Source organism: Ursus arctos, unplaced genomic scaffold (genome assembly GCF_023065955.2).
Source record: "Ursus arctos isolate Adak ecotype North America unplaced genomic scaffold, UrsArc2.0 scaffold_25, whole genome shotgun sequence".
Taxonomy (NCBI): Eukaryota; Metazoa; Chordata; class Mammalia; order Carnivora; family Ursidae; genus Ursus; species Ursus arctos.
This window is the reverse complement of record NW_026622930.1, coordinates 22941280-22957732: the sequence shown is the minus strand read 5'-3', so window position 1 is coordinate 22957732 and position 16453 is coordinate 22941280. Positions and strand designations below refer to the sequence as shown.

At 42.6% G+C, this 16453-nt stretch overlaps 1 protein-coding gene across 12 annotated transcripts in view; it reads left to right on the top strand.

The window, feature by feature from the left end:
* NRXN3 (neurexin 3) overlaps positions 1-16453 on the top strand; it is a 1447961-nt gene that overhangs the window by 368862 nt on the left and 1062646 nt on the right. For 7 of the 12 annotated variants that reach the window (XM_057318701.1, XM_057318699.1, XM_057318698.1 and 4 more), the window contains 2 exons: positions 4989-5290; positions 11225-11386. In XM_057318701.1, the coding sequence (XP_057174684.1) occupies positions 4989-5290; positions 11225-11386 (464 nt within the window). Of the gene's footprint in view, positions 1-4988; positions 5291-9243; positions 9289-11224; positions 11387-16453 lie in introns of all 12 variants that reach the window. The other 5 variants (XM_057318700.1, XM_057318695.1, XM_057318696.1 and 2 more) reach the window with 4 other exon arrangements.

The window sequence follows — 16453 nt, the reverse complement described above, 5'->3', positions numbered from 1 at the left end:
CTTCTTGCAGTTGTAGGAACAGGTAGGGGGGTGTCCTAGGTACCTGTTTGAGAGTTTGAGTTCCTGGCAAGGGGGTGGTATGATGTCATAGCAAAAGCAATGCAGTGGTAATCAGGGGACTAAGGTTTTGGAACTGGCCTGAATGCTTTCCAGTGGCTTGGATAACCCATCTAAACTACGTGCCTCCAGTTCCTCCCATTGGCGTTATCCCAGCAAAGCGACCTCGTGGAGTGTTGAGAGTTTATAAATAATGACTAAGAAAGCATTGGGGAATATATGGCATTTAAGAAACTGTGCACATGTATTTGCAAATGGACCTAGAATCTTCCTTTACCCATGCCCGACATGTTCTTCCTTGAGGACTTTAATGTCTAAGGTTCTATCATTGTCCCTCAATTTTTACCCCTTGGTTCCACAGCCGCATTTGGATCGTAAGTGTGCAGACTCTGGCTTCCTCCCGTGGTCTGTGGTTTGCCAGTACCTCTGTCTCTCAGTCTCCTGGGTTGTCTCTCCTAAGAACTGTTTGCTTCCATTATTGCCCAGCCAAAGGCAAACCTTTCTCAGGAATGGTATCAACATCAAGGTTGAACCAGTCCTGGGCACCCCCAGGAAAGTAGTTCAAATGTGTTCTCAACCTTTTTTTATTAATTTATTTGAGAGCAAGAGCAAGAGAGCAAGCACGAGCAGGGGGAAGAGCAGAGGGAGTGGGACAAGCAGAATCAGTGCTGAGCAGGGAGCCTGATGCAGGGCTCGATCCCATGACCCTGAGATCCATGACCTGAGCCAAAATCAAGAGTTGGATGCTTAACCAGCTGAGCCGCTCAGGTGCCCCAATGTTCTCATCTTTTAACAGGGCTCTCTGCCTTCAGGGTCCTCCTCTTTTCAGTTCACTCTCAACCCAACATAAGTTGAGTTGCAAAATCTTTTTAAAAGATTATGTGATCTTTTAAAAATACAAATCAGACCCTCCATCCTTTCAGTAAAATTGTGCCATGGCTCCTCATAACCTTCCGAATAAAGCCCGAATTTCTTGATCACAAAGCCTGAGACATCAAGCTCTCAGCAACCACAGGTTCAATTAAACAGTGATATGCATTTCTCCACACTTCTTAGATTGCATGGTAAAAACATATTACACTGAATATTTTAATCTGCTTTGCTATTTCTCAGGGAAATGGAGATATTATTATATAAATTTCTAGTTGGATGTTTTTTGGGGGGGAGAGGGTGGAATATAGAATTGAATAAATACTTCTAATGCTATTTATATATCGTACGTGGATTAACAAGCCTTTTGAAAGATCAGTACTTTATATATCTTAAGCAAACTGATTTAAAATCTTGGGTTATACATATCTAGATTGCATCTAGTGTTTAATCACTTGGACACTTACAGATAATGGGGAAGTGATTTGTTGTCATACAGTCGAGCTCTGCTTTCTGTGCAGTGAGAATAACATTTTTATTTTAACACTTATGCAATTGATTGTAAACTTTGGGGTGATATGATGTAAGTGGATCTAAACAGTCCATTAGCCGTATCAGTGCGTGCCCTCTTGCCAAGCTGGCGCTTTATGCTAAGCTGTTGTGTACTCTCTTACATAATCCTCTGCATCCATTGTCTCTACCTGTTTAGCTTGAATATGTGCAAGGTGACTGCATTGTCTCTTCAACCTCCTTCTCAGTGCAAACACTAAATATAGAAAACAAATTTGGGGCAATATTACATTTTTCTAATGGAGAATTTGGAGAATTGAGTGGGCTTAGAAATGTGTTTGTCACTATTTAGTTTTGTGCCTTTTAGTTATATTCATTGTCAATTTAGTATGGCTTTCAAGGGGATAAGAAGGTGCTTAAGCTTTGGCTACTGGAAGAAAATCAAGACAGATTGGGATCTTAGGAGAAATCAGTTGTGAGAGTATGCAAAGAATGCTTTCTTCAAGGTTCTCACTCTTTCTTCTTCCATGCCCCTCATTTGCTCTTTTAAAGACCAGGTCTTGCACTGCCAATGCCTTTCCTCCCCACACAGTCAGGAGGAAGGTACCCCATGCATGAAAAATGTTACAGGTAGGCTTATCTAGACTATGACTCAGAGACTAGCTTTCAGGTGTCTATTGTGTATTGACATGTGGAGGAGATCGCAGAATCTGGGGTGATGCTGCTCTTGGTATCCTCCTCCAGCCCAGGGAAGAGGCAAGCTGGGAAAATTCATCATTGAATGAAGAGATTGGGAAGGTTGTGAATGGTTACAGCATTTTCCTTAGATTACTTGCAAAGGGATGCGCTCAGCTACATATAATCTTTGTTGGTGAATTTGCATGGAGATTAGCATAAATATGCATGTGATTTACATAGACGATTTCTCACGTTGGTTTTATTTCTTGTTTATTTATTGATGTTCTCTTCTCTACAGTGATGTCATTTTTCTTGTATGGCCTCCACATAAAATAAGTTCTGTAGCTTTAAACACACCCAGAATCCAGGGGGGAAGGGGAACATTACTTTTGGTGAGTAAGTGTGATTTATGTAGGGTGGGGTGAAATAAATTTCCGGCTCAGTTTATCCAAGGTTTGGGATGGTTTGTAAGTTAATGCATGGCTCTGCGGAATCATTCATGCCATTTAGTAGAGTAGGAACGTGTGGTACATCCAAAGTGATGGGTAAAAGGATATTTAGAGAAAAGTCCAGAATAACACAAACTGTGTGGTCTTGGGCAATGCTTATTCTTAGTTGTCAGTTTCTTCCTTGATCAAAAAGGGGGGCATTAAATCAGGCAAGCTCTAAAATCCCTTCTAAGCTCCAAGGACAGGCAGAGTAGTTGGCTCTGTGCACATTTGCATCTGTAGGAAAAGAGTTCAGTGATGATAACTGCATGTGATTTGCCCTCTTTTAGTCCAGGTCAGGCTCACCTCCTGGTCTACTGAGCAAGGCTCATCAAGTTGCATTTTAACAGAGCCATTTCTTCAGAAATGAGAGAAGAAATCATGACAATAGACAGGGCAGTAGGGGGTTGGATAGATCTGTTTCAAACATATAGATGGTATCAAATTGCTGCTCCATGATTTTATTTTTTGGCTGTTTTGGTAAAAAAGCATCAGACATGGGTTATTTGCCAAGTAGTACTTGCTACACACACACACACATATATATATGTATATATATATATATATATACGCATATATGTATGTATATATATGAGACACTGTGGTCATTTATAGGTAGACAGGTCCCTTTTGCTTATACCAGTGTGTGTGTGTACATGTGTACGTTCACGAATGCGTGCACACAAACAGAAATACGCAGGTAGACGCGTATCATTGAGACCCTCTGAAATACACAGGACAAGCCTGATCTCTTCTTTAATTCTCTGGAATACGGAGTTGAGGTTCATGTTTTAAGGCTGTCATGAGGCTATAATTAGCTTAATATAGTCTGTAGTGGGTGGTCATCTCTCCCATATGATGAGTGGGGAGAGTTCTTATCTAATCATGAAAGTATATTTATTTTATTTAAGTGACTTACCAAGGGCTGTGATGATTGAGAAAGATCTAAGTTGAGGTGGAATTGACGTTGGTTATGAAGGCCGAAGTGTAGTTCTAGAAGAGAAAATAGAACTTGCTCAACCTTACTTTGTAACCCCCACTCTGTAATGGGAAACTGCCTATCCAACCTTGTATTGTTGCCTATTTCCTTTCATGATGAGGTGCTTTTGGCCAACCCTGATATGCAGTGGGCCATTCTCAGTGGGCTGCCTGGCAGGGGACAAATGAAAGTCCCTATCCTGGGTTGTGAAATTATAAATTACATCAACAAATGATTAAATAAAACATGTCATTACCTTGACAAATACACCTTTGAAACTACCTGGTAAGCCAGGCGCACACTTAGAATTTTTGGATTCCTCAGCATTCTGCCCTGGGCAATGCTAGCACAGGGAGAATCGGCCCCTCTGGTTGTCCCCTTCTTCTTTCCACCTTTGGCTCCATCCTGTATCCACAAGGGCTCTGGTATAAATGCATGTGGATGCCCACGTGGCCAGGCTCTGTCTAACTCCCTGCAAGTGGTCCCCCATTGCTAGTGCTCAGACCTTGAGGTACGCACACCAATGGCATGATTTGCTGTTGGAAAATGAGTCCGGGGCAGAGGCTTGCAGAAGCCCTGGAAACAGGCCTGGGGCTCCTTGGGTAGGCAATTAGAGGATCCCAGGGTATGGCCTTGAAAGAGAGTATACACTCCAGTGGAATGCTGTCTTCACCCTGGATGTTCTATAGGAGCGTCCGACCAGGGCCATCTAAATTAGGAGACCCCAGAGCAGAGATCCCTTTGAATCGAAAGGGAGCTATTGACGCTAGCTTGTCAAAGCGTATCACCAAATTCCATTCTGTTCCCTTTGCCTCATCTGCTTGATCACCTCTGCAGGTCCAGCCTCCTGTTTAATAACCTGTCACATTCCACTGGACTCAGGGCTGTACCATGGAAACCAAAGTTAGCTGGGTTATTTATGGATGGAAATCAGAGCCAGATCTTTCAGGGTAATTGATTTTTAGTTATTGGTCAATAAAAGGTACCTAGAGATAAAGAATCCTTTGTCAGAACAGTTAATTATCCATTCTAAACCAGCTCTCAGACAAGCATTTAAAAGCCATCATTGAAGTAAAAGCAACATAAACCTCACTCTACCATTTTGCATAAAATTTCCTTCTAGGTTTTTCTCTGGGGAAAATGGGAAGGAAAGGCAGCAAGCTCTCCTACACCATTGCATCGGTCTTCTACCCTTATGAGGATAGATGGCTTCTCGGCAGTTACTGTCCTCCTGGTTTCCCTGGTACTTAGACACAGGTCTGGTGGAAGAGTTGGAGGGAGCTCCTGTGGATAGCAGCTCCCTGGCAGGGGCACCGCCCTGGGGGGCCATGTTCTCTTTGGTATTCGCGTATACATGATTCATGCCAGTCAAGTGGTGACTGCTTTCCTCTTTCCTTTTCACACAGCCCGAGAGGAGAACGTGGCCACTTTCCGAGGCTCCGAGTACCTGTGCTACGACCTGTCTCAGAACCCGATCCAGAGCAGCAGTGATGAGATCACCCTGTCCTTTAAGACCTGGCAGCGGAACGGGCTCATCCTGCACACTGGCAAGTCGGCTGACTATGTCAACCTGGCTCTGAAGGATGGCGCGGTCTCCTTGGTCATTAACCTGGGGTCCGGGGCCTTTGAGGCCATCGTGGAGCCAGTGAATGGAAAATTCAACGACAACGCCTGGCATGATGTCAAAGTCACACGTAACCTCCGGCAGGTAATGGCTGAGGGGAGAGAGTGCCCGGAGGCTGCTCTTGGGTAGCTGGGGAGGAGGTTTGTGGAGCAGGTGCTCGATGAGCTGGAGAAGGGTAGAGTCGCAGCTCTGGATTTGCCGAAGCCTAACGTTCTCCCTAGTCTTTGCAGTTGCACAAGGAAAGATTATGAAAATATGTTTCTCCTCCTACTTCACTTCTCCACTTATGCTTATTTTTTTTTCAGAAAAAAAATTCGGTTGTGTAAATAATAAAAGTTATAAATACTTTCCTTTTATTCTGCTTTCCTTTTTATCATTTTCTTAATTATGTTTGAGTCTTGCTGTATTATTGTCAAATTCAATTAGGGACGGTGTTTGGTTCTGCAACTTGCTAGATTTTCCTCATTTTTTGAATATATGTTTTTCTTTTTAATTAAGTTAGCCATTGCCACGATGCCATGATTTTAATTCCTTCCAGAAAAAAGTCTTCCTTTTTCTCTTCCTTTTAATTTACAGCCCCTCCTCTGCTTTCTTTTCTTTCTTTCTTTTTTTCTTTTCTGTTGTTAGGTTAACCTGTAGCCTTAGAATGAATTAGCTGGAATCTTTCTGAATTCCTCTGTTTTTCTGTTCCTTGGTGCGGTGGTCCTACTTTATTGCCCCTGTCTCTACCTCCGAGGCTCTTCAGTTGACTGGGAGGCCTGGAAAGTGGAAGGACCCAAATAAAAAAGTCAACTTTGGAGCAGCTTTTCCTGGTTCTGTTCGTGCTTGAGAACTCCCATCGCTTGCCGATTCTAAGCAGGCAACTCCGTCAGGTGACAACGCTCTCAGAAAGCCTTAGCCAAGTGAAGTTGTTTGCAGTCTCATAACGAATAATAATAGTCACAACAGTGATAATAGTTACACCTCACCAGCCCACATCAGTGAAGAAGAAAAGCATTTCCTATAAAAGTCAAGTTCTGTGCTGATGCCGCTTTCCGGGTTGCTATTTGCACTGGGTTTTTCTCCTTGTGATTTGTCATTAAGCCCACTTAGACAGGGTTCATCCTTTATTAATCAGAAAACATTATGCAAATTTCCAGAAAGTGCTTATCAGATTTTCTTCTGCAATGTGATTGATTTAATGCCTTCTAATGTAAATATGAAAGCCTAAGAATGGACAGGTATTTGCATATGTTTTCTGTTTGATAAAAGGGCGACTCCTTAGTATTGCTAAGTGAACAGAGAAGGTTCACAGGCCTTGGGAACACACAATATTCAAAACTCCCATTGTAACACTTCAGTATGTTGAGGAAGCCACCTGGTTGGGAGATTCTCTTCTGTGGTGACATTACCAAATCACACAAGTCTTAGAGCCCCCCACCCAGTCATCTTAATACTGTTGGGACTGGACATTTTTTGAATCAGTGTACTGTTTTTCCTCCAAGGCCAAAGGATCCAATTGCTAATGTTTTCTTTAATAATCCCCCATCCATACTTACTCCACTCAGCTGTCAAGAGGGCCTGAGTTGAATTTCCATTTGCTAATGTATAAGGGCGCAATGTGTTTGAGTTGCAGAGACTAGACCAAAAAGTAAAATATGACCTTTTGCCAGTTTTGACTGGCAGGCACACAGTAATGCCCTTTAGGCTTTAGTCAGTGGAGGGGAGAATTTTCCTACATGACTGGGGAGCAGGGTCAGCTTGTGATTCCTACCAACCAGTCTGTTTCTCTGGTTCTCTCCCACTCCGTACACTTCCTTGCCATTCTAAAATGATTCCAAATAGCCAGAGAAAGGCTCACTTTTATTTCTACTAAAATCACTTCTCTAAAATAGAATTGGGCCCCGGTTCCATCCTTTAAACTGAGTGGGGGAGAAACCAAACTGTTCTCAAACATGGGTTGTGCTGTTTTTGTCCAAGCAAGCAGAAGAGAGCAACCCTGGAGGGTTTCTCTTCCAAGTTCTAAGACCCAGCTCCCTCAGTGCCCTTGGACAAACCACTTAACCTTGCCACACACCAGTTCCCGTTCGTGAAATGGTGATTACAATCCTCCCCAGCCATGTGTGCTGGCTAAATATGCAAAGCACCTTATGTTCCAGAAGGATTATGAGCTCCTCCATGGTCTGGGTGCTAGACTCACTGTGACATGTGCACGATTTATAAGCTGAGTATTCAATATGTTGTGAAGGTGACTGTGTCTGTCGGTCACCAACGATGCTGCTGAGCAGAGCTCTCAGTTCTCTGGACAAGGCGACAGAGGCCTGAGGGTGTTGGGGGCATTTCTTGGCAGAGGGAATATGAATCTCATACTAAAAGTGCACCTAAAATTGGTCTTCATTGAAATCCTGACTGAATTTTGCATCCAAATGCAATTTATTGAAAGAGAGGGAAATCTCCGAAAAGCAGAGTTGATTTTGCAAATGTAATCCTTTCAGTGCTGAATCATCTAAGATTATTATTTTTCCCATTAAAAGAACATTTATAACATCTTCTTTAGTTCTGTAGGAGACATTTGAAGGGGTTGGAAGCCCCTGTCTATTTCAATTAAACTGTAAATTACTTCATAAATATTTGATAACAAGCTTATGACTGTCTCATCTACTTTTTTGGTAAGGTCGAATGGTTTCTGTGGCAAAAATTCATCTGAGGAATGCTTACTTGGGGTTTCCGGGAGTATTCATTACTAAATGGAGCAGAACTTTGCCCATTTCTTCCTTCTTGGTCATCTACCCATGGTTCTACCTTTGAGCCAAGTCAGGACCATGGCCAGCTACTGTACTGGGGTTCTGATTAAAGGAAGGGATGTGAACTGTCTGTTGCAACTGTCACTGGGATCAGGGACCAAGGTAGTGATGCGTTTCTCTGGGTTTGTTTTTGGTCTTGTTTTAAAACCCATGACCTTGAACATGGCCCTCATGTGAATTGCTTTAACCTGCAATGCCGTTTTAGTGAAACCACAAACACAAAACTGGGGTTACCAATCTTCCAGCCTTCCAGCCTCCTAGCTCAGGGTGTGTTGGCCATTTAGCATTTGAAAATAGTCAGAGAAGACAAATCGTAGGGCTTCTTTAATCATGTTTAACCTGCCAGTCCCCTCTGTTATCCATACAAGAAATTGCTTAAAAGCTTGAAAAGTACTTTCTAAAGGGGAATTGGGGGAGAGCAGTTCCAATGGGCAGCATTCTGGTAAGGAAAACAAAATAATAACTACATTGGGAAATAAAGAAGAGTCCCAACTATTTTGATACACTCCGACAACACAGTTATTGTCAACCAAGAGGAAAGGCAAGAGGAGAATGTCCCCCTCCTGCCTCACACATCTACACAAAATCATGGGAGTCATGGATCTTTAATCACCTATGGAAATCCAGAATAAGCTACATCATGTAGCCTTCCTATGCTAGAGGTGACCTGTACATGCTTTACGTTTTGTTGTTGTTGTTGTTTTCGTTCTACTGAAAGTCATTATCCATGCATGTAGTCAGAGTCAGATATAAAAAAAAACAAAACGAAACTCACCAGGATATAGGTATTTTAGCTCTCCCTATCTATCTACATGTGAAATGATAAACTTTAGGGGTGTTTTCTTTCAGGATAGGTGGGCTGTGCTAGAGGGTGGGAAGGGAAAATGGTGTTCATTCAGAAGAGCCCTTGGAAAGTAAGTATGACGCTAGTTCTAACTGGGGTGAGGTCTGGTCTGAGCAGTGTTCCGAAGGGGGAGTTCAATGACAGGGTGGATTGCAGCTCCTTTCCTGGCTCCTCCCTGGCTGCCAAGGTTTTCCATAGAGTCGTGGTCTCATTGTCTTCCCCACTCTCTTTTTCTGTGTCGGGTGCCTTTTTTTTGAAAAACTAACACGAGATCATTCATGCAATGTGTCATTTTACTAACCGACTAATGTACTAACACCCTAACGACTCATCTTTGTTTTTAGTTTTTTTAATTAACAATCGTTCTGTTCACAATTTTTAATTTCCTTTCTTCCCCCTTTTCCGCAAAGCACTCAGGCATCGGACACGCTATGGTAAACAAACTACATTGTCTGGTAGATATCATTCTTATTGTCTCTTTTTTTGGGTTTGCCGTGTGTTGCCCCCCTTTTCCTTCCCAAACCCCCCTTTTATCCTCCTTAGACTCGTTTCTTCTTCTTTTAAAATTTTTTTGTTGGATTAAATGCAAGCCTTTCTTTTTGTTAAAAAAGAAAAAAAAAATGAAAGGGGACGTGCCTGTCCAGGAAATGGTATTTGGAGGAGTTTGGTTGGGACAGTTACCTTTCCTCCAGTTTGTCATTTTATTTTTCCCCGGAAAAATATTTTTTTTTAAACAAAGATGCCCCGTTGAGCTAAATTTGTTTTGTTTTGTTTTCTTATTTTGCAACTTCCAAGTTATAGACTAGGGGCAACAGGATTTCTATTGAGGACTTTCTTCTCTCTGTGTCTCCCTGTCCCCTCTCACTCTTCCTCCTTTCTCTTCCCTCCTCCCCACTCCTGAAGCCCATTTTTCTTTCCCTTTGGTGTGGCCACGGCTGCCACAGGTGATCTGGGGAGGAAAGTACTTCCTTGATTCTTCCTTTCCCGGCTTTCACCTTACTCCCCACCGTGGCCAAAGGGAGCTCTGCCAGTGTGTTCTCCGTACAGACTCTGCATGGCATGTTCCTGTCTCGTGGATTTCCCCATGGGCATCAGAGTGTGTTCCCCTGTTTTCCTCCTCATTACTAACAACCTGTCGATCATCAGCCCAGTTCCATGCTCTTATGTCTCTCCATTTTTGTCTCCACTCTTCTTCATTCTCCTCTCATCCTTCATATATTTTGGGGTTGGGTTTGGACTTTTTCTTTTCTTTTTCTTCTTCTTCTTTTTTTTTTTTTTTAGTGAGGGAGGTGGCAGGCAGGGGAAAGACAACCCTTTAGTTCTGAGTGGTTTTGGTTTTTGGTTTTTTGGGGTTTTTTTTGTTGTTCTTGTTTTTGGGTTTTTTTTTTTTTTTTTTTTTGGTTGTTTGTTCTTACTTCCATCTTGTGTTTCACTTTGTTCAGAGCATGTAAGTGTGAAGTGGATTTTGATTCTTCCCTTTGGTTTTCCTCACCCCTGCCCACTTCCCTGCCCTTTCTCTTCCGCCTTTTCTCTGGGCTACTAATGGTTTTCGCATGGGTGTGTCAGCGTATGGTGTGTGCACGCTTTGAGGCCCCCTCTTTTCTCTCTGCCCTCTGCTCCTTTCATGGATGTCGGGCGTGTGGGTGCTATTTCTTCCCTGTGGGCATTATTATTATTTTTATTTTGGTTATTATGCCTCATATTCCTTTCTTTTTGTTAGAGTTGCCTTTTTGGTTTGGTTCATTTCTTCTCTTGGTGGTGGTGATGGCAGTGAAGGGTGGGCAGGGGTTGGTGTCCTGGGCTAGTCCATGGCATGTACCATCCATGACATATCAAAAACGAGACCCTTCTCCTTCCCTCCCTGAATGCATGTCTGTCAGTGTGGTGTGAGCCCCCAAAGAAACAAATAAAAGAGAAAAGAAAAAGAAAAGAAAAAAGGAAAAAAAAACATCCACCACCAAAGACCAACCCTAACAAACCCCATTGTCAAATGTCTCCTTTGCTGTTTCTCACTACCACCGTAAATAATCATTCAAAAAAGAAACAATCATTTTACCAATGAACTGAGACAAGTGATGTCGTCTGAGGATAGTTCCATTTTCTAGCCTGACTGAGTAAAGAGTGCAGTGGGGAGAGCAAGTGGCTCATCTTGGCAATTCCCCCGAAGTCTCCCGGGAGTCTGCACAGGAATGCTGGAGGCTTGGGGTCGCAGGGAAGGCAGACCAGAAAATGGAACTTGGCTGCACATACCAAAATCAAACCAAATTAGAAAGAATATCTCACCAAAATCTTAATGAAAGTGACGCCACAGGTAGGGGATGCCACCGGATTTTGATAGGACTGTAAAGTCATTGTTGGGATTTTTTTTTTGTCCCTATGTCCCTCCGCCAGGTGACAATCTCTGTGGATGGCATCCTTACCACGACAGGCTACACTCAAGAGGACTACACCATGCTGGGCTCGGACGACTTCTTCTACGTGGGCGGAAGCCCAAGTACCGCGGACTTGCCAGGCTCACCCGTCAGCAACAACTTCATGGGCTGCCTTAAAGAGGTAAAGGTCACGTCTCTTTAATTCATCGACTGTCCCAAGGTCAAATGAATTTCCAGTTCAGTGAGGGGCTCTGTCCTCTAATCCATTCTTTGAGGCCATCGGTTGTAACGAAAAAGACTTTAGACTTGGAAGCAAGGTCCTAGGTTTTGGTTCCCGCATAAACTGGTTGGATGACCTTGGGTTTGCCACTTACATGCCTTGTGGTTCTGTTTCCTCATCTGCCTAATGGGGAATTGTATCCCGCAGGTAGCGGTGCTTTATAAATGAAACAACAGAGGTGAAAGGACTTTGATAGTACAGGAACTACACATTGTGAAGTTTGCTTTTGTACTTTGACTTGGCAAGTAGGGAAGCTCTAGCTAAAAGTAGCTCAATTTGGGGTTGTGTGTCTTTTCTAAAGCATAACATATGTATTATTTTACCTTTGCCAAGCTCGGTGTTCCCAAGAGTCTCATTATTTGAGATGAAGGAAGTTTTTCAGAATGTAACATTAAGGTCCAGAAGACTGGTTTTTTCTTTTCTTTTTTTCTTTTTTTTTCCATCCCCTGAAAGCTAGCAGCTGTGAGAAAGCAGTGGGGTTTTGCCATTACTCATTTATTACTATTGTAGCTGATGTGTTGAGACCTCTGTCTGAGAGCAGAGGGGCTTCAGTCAAGTGTAAGTTCTCTAAGGTCAATTGTTGAGGCAAAAAGAATCAGACTTGATTTGGTAGAGTTCTTTCAGAATACTGTGTCATCAGAGCTGTGCACTGCACATTTTTGTTTAATCTACGCCAAGCCTGATTGCCTGAGATATCTATACCCCTTCCCTGGGGAAATTCGTTGAGAAGCTAACAGTGTTCTTTCTTGTAGATAAAGATCCCTTGTGACATGTTATGAGACTCCTCTCAGGGCACATGTTTTATTCTTATTATGGGTATTTGAAATTTGGTGAACATCGGTTATCATATGAGATGGCATTGTACATGCGTTCATCCAGGCCACTCGACTGAAAGCTGTGTCAAGATAGGAGTTGCGCCCATTATGCCTGGCATAGAGTAGGTGCATAATAAGTATTTCTGGAGTGGATACATTTATCAAGTCATCGTTGGGCACTGTGTTTGTATTGTAACTGAACTTAGCGGCTCTTTCCAAGCCATGGTCTCCATGCTTGAAGACTTTATAGTCTAGGAAGGAGGTGGACAAGTACGGCTCAGGACACTGTGTGTTCAGTGCCACAGGCTAAATGTTCTGATTAAGTAGAATTAGAGGAAACAGATACATTTTAGGGGGAAGTCCGTTTCAGAGAAGAATTGATATTTGAGCTGAGCCTTGATGTAGTAAACGCCTGTGAGTTGAGAGGAAGGGGTGGGAAGGAGAGACATGATAAAGGAGGGAAAAATCCAATTACAGCTCTGTATTGTTCTTGGTCTGAAGGACAGATTACAGAAGAGAGCCCCAAAAGGGCTTTCCTCTTTCTGCTGGACGTAAGCTAGTCCTCTGCTGGCCACAGGGACACCCGTGGTCGTTCCTGATGGAATTGCAGTGGACAGAGAGCACTTCTGCCCTGGGATTTACTCCCATTTGGATAGAATAAAGGTATAAACTGCTCTGTGTCTAATGAACCCTGAAAGATGCTTAAACAGTGTTAAATCACACACACTGGATTTGTACTCTTGTCAGAAATAGATAAGAACATTCTGCAACCACGTATGTGGCTCAGGAATGAATGAGGCATTGACTGCTGTGGAGAGTGCAGCCATTTTTTTTTGTAGTGAAACAGCCCTGAGCGTGGACAGGATTTCTCCCAGACAGGATCTAGGGGTGGCCTCTAGAACTAATTTTCCCCTGCACACAATTATATTGAACCATCTCTCAATTATGTATTTTGAGGCAAAGGAGTAATTTCCCAACTGCAAATTAGCAATCAGGAAGGATGCTCCTGAACGTTTTGAAACAAACCTCGTAAAAACACAGAGGTATCTCTGATGGCTCCATCCACACAAAACCTAAAGTAGATAAAATCTTTATGCACACACACACACACACACACACACACACACACGCCCACATGCATGCGCATACACACTGCCCAGGTGTAGAGAGCAGAAAGCTTAAAAGCCCATGGAAAGTCTTACTTAATAGCTTAAAAATTAAAGGCAGTTCTGAAAAACGGTGTCAATAACAGAAATAATTAGTACTTAGTAGTAAAAATATATACATAGCTAGCAGCAGATCAAGTCAGAAAAAAGAAAGTTCTGCCCATGCTGAGGGAAACGGTAGGCAAAATGAGAACTCCATTAACTTACACCCCCATCTCTCTGTTACATATGGTATTGTGGTGTTTCTACGGGATTTGGGAAGGTTTCTCCTCTCTCTGAGTGTCTTAAACAGATAACTTCAAGTCTCAAGTAGACGTGGCATATTCTTTCTTTCCACTTAATCCTTACAGTTCACTTTTTGGTAGGGCAGGTCTGGGAAATTCTTCTCTTGTTCTTGGTTATTTGTCTTTGACAATTTAGTGAACGGTGGAAGCTTCCAGCTAGGTTGGGATTTCTCTCTTTGATAAATTCCACATACCCACTTTAACTCTTTACCCTCAGAGCAGTGTCCAGTTATTTAACAAGCCCTTCTTCCCTATCTCTTTCTTCCTTTTTCTGTCCTTGCTTGCCCTTTGTGACTCTGTGTTGCCTTAAGCCGAGCTGGGCACTTTTATGTATTATTTTCTTCAAAATGGGAACATGGTAAAAGGATTTCAGAGTTTCTCTTCTAAGATCATGGATAACTTTGTGTGTGGTACAAAATAGGCTTTATCTTTGGAACTACCGTTCCTTCAATACTCAAAAGTTCAGTTCTGGCTCCACTGTTGAGCAGAATGATTGTGAATTTCACGTGGGTGCACACTTCCTATCTTCATACTGCTGTAAAAGCCATCGCAGAGACTGTCCAAATTGTCCTCACACTATTGTGGTTTTCCACACACCGTAGTTACCAATACAAGATTTTACACACTTAAACACTACCAACTCAGCATCTTGTTCCTTGTTGTGTTTCCATGTTTTCTTTTTTTAAAGATTTTATTTATTTATTTGGCAGAAAGAGAGAGAGAGCACAAGCAGGGGGAGTGAGGGAGGGAGAGGGAGAAGCAGACTGCCCTGTTGAGCAGGGAGCCCGACATGGGGCTCGATCCCAGGACAATGAGATCATGACCCAAGCTGAAGATAGATGCTTAACTGACTGAGCCACCCAGGCGCCCTGTGTTTCCACATTTTAATGTGCGGGTCTTATTTTTGGTCTTTTGGGTTTCCAGCTCCAGAATGGTTCTTAGCATCTAGTGGGCTCTCAGTAAACATTTGCTGAGTGAAATCACATGTTTGCAAATTAATTATGTTTAAATAATCTTATAAATAAACATGTTTGTAGAATTACTATTTTAGATAAATGCTTCTAGGCACTATTAGCCATGTGATTTTCTTGGGATCAGTAAAGAACATCTTGACATGGCAACAGTTGAATCTTTCAGGAACTTCCTACGTATCTGATTCGAGAGAAGCGTTCTATAGAAAGGCTCAGCAAGGTGAAGAGGAGTGGGTTGGAACTTCCTCTAGGAAGAACAGGATTGAAAAGGCTTTGGCAGAGCTATCGTTGTATAAAGAAAAGAACACTGGGTTTACAATCAGAACATCTGGTTGGGAATACCAGCTTTGTCACTGGCTCTACAGCCTGGAATAAACCACTGATCCTATTTGAGTGTGTTTTCTCCCTGACATTATATACTAGGACCTTTGTTTTGTTCTTCTTAAACGAAATAATATACATAAAAGTAAAACCATACAGACATGTGTATTTTGCTATAATTATTAAGGATATGTGATACCGGTTACAAACAGTTTATGAATGCAAATATAACCACACACTTGTATACATTAGCACGGGTGGTATCTCCATATGTCCTGTATTGGCAAGTCACAGTCAGGAGGAAAACCAGCTTTATTCTGAGGTTTGCCCCACCAAAGTCCTTTCATTTTTTCTGAAGTGGGGAAACCCACCGCATGCACCCTCAATCATTACCTTGTTTTGTTGCCTTCGGTCATGTGTTTGACAACTGTCAATCTCCATCTATTAAAATGTGAGCTAACTGTGATGACAAAGGCCTCTTCTGTTCACAGATGTCTCCCCAGAACCCAGCAGAGCTCCTGGCATAAAAAAAGAAACAATAAGTATGTCTGGAATAAATAAAGGAATGAATGAGCTCACCTCATGGAGCTCTACAATCCGGTGGAATTTAGACCAACAGAAATGTCCTAAAACCTTGCAGGATATCAGGGACTGTGCTAAGTAAGATACAGAGTTGAATCAGACACGGTTCCCACCTTAGAGGACCACATAGTTAGTGGGGGAGACAGATACATGGATATCATTTTGATGAAAGATGGTTAGTAAAAAGAGACATTCACAAGTGCAGTGGGGCTGTTGAGGAGAAGGACTTATATATTCTGGGGTTCAGGAAAGCTCTGTGGAGGAGCTAATGCCCAAGGTGAGTCTCGAAGACCAGCAGAAGTGAACATGGCAGAACAGAGGGAGTGGAGCTCCAGGACATGGGGCAGCATGAGCAAAGGCCTGGGCGCAGGGCTCACAGTAGTGTTTGGGTGAGGAACTCATCACACTTTGCTCATTTCAGGGCACAAATTATAAGATGAAGAATTTTGAAAATGTAGCTGCAAAGTTAGGTAGGGGCCAGATCATAGAGAACCTTACCTTATACTTTACCCTTGGACTTTATTTTCTAGGTTAATAGGGAGCTATTGAAGGATCTTAAGTAGTAGAATGACACAGTCAGGTTGGCATCTTATCCATCAGGCTTTAAATTACTTGAGAACTGAAGTTAGTCCATCCACTACTTCCAACTGGTGTATATATTTGCCCTAGGAAGTTGAAGAGCAGGGTTGGGAGGGTTGATCCATTGACCGTGGCCTTGGGCCTGGAGAGTGCCTTTCCGAATCTTAAAACTTCTATGGGAAAGCACTTCTTTCTGACTCCCATTTCAGTTTCCAGTGACCCTCCCTTTCAGGATGTACTTTTATCCTTT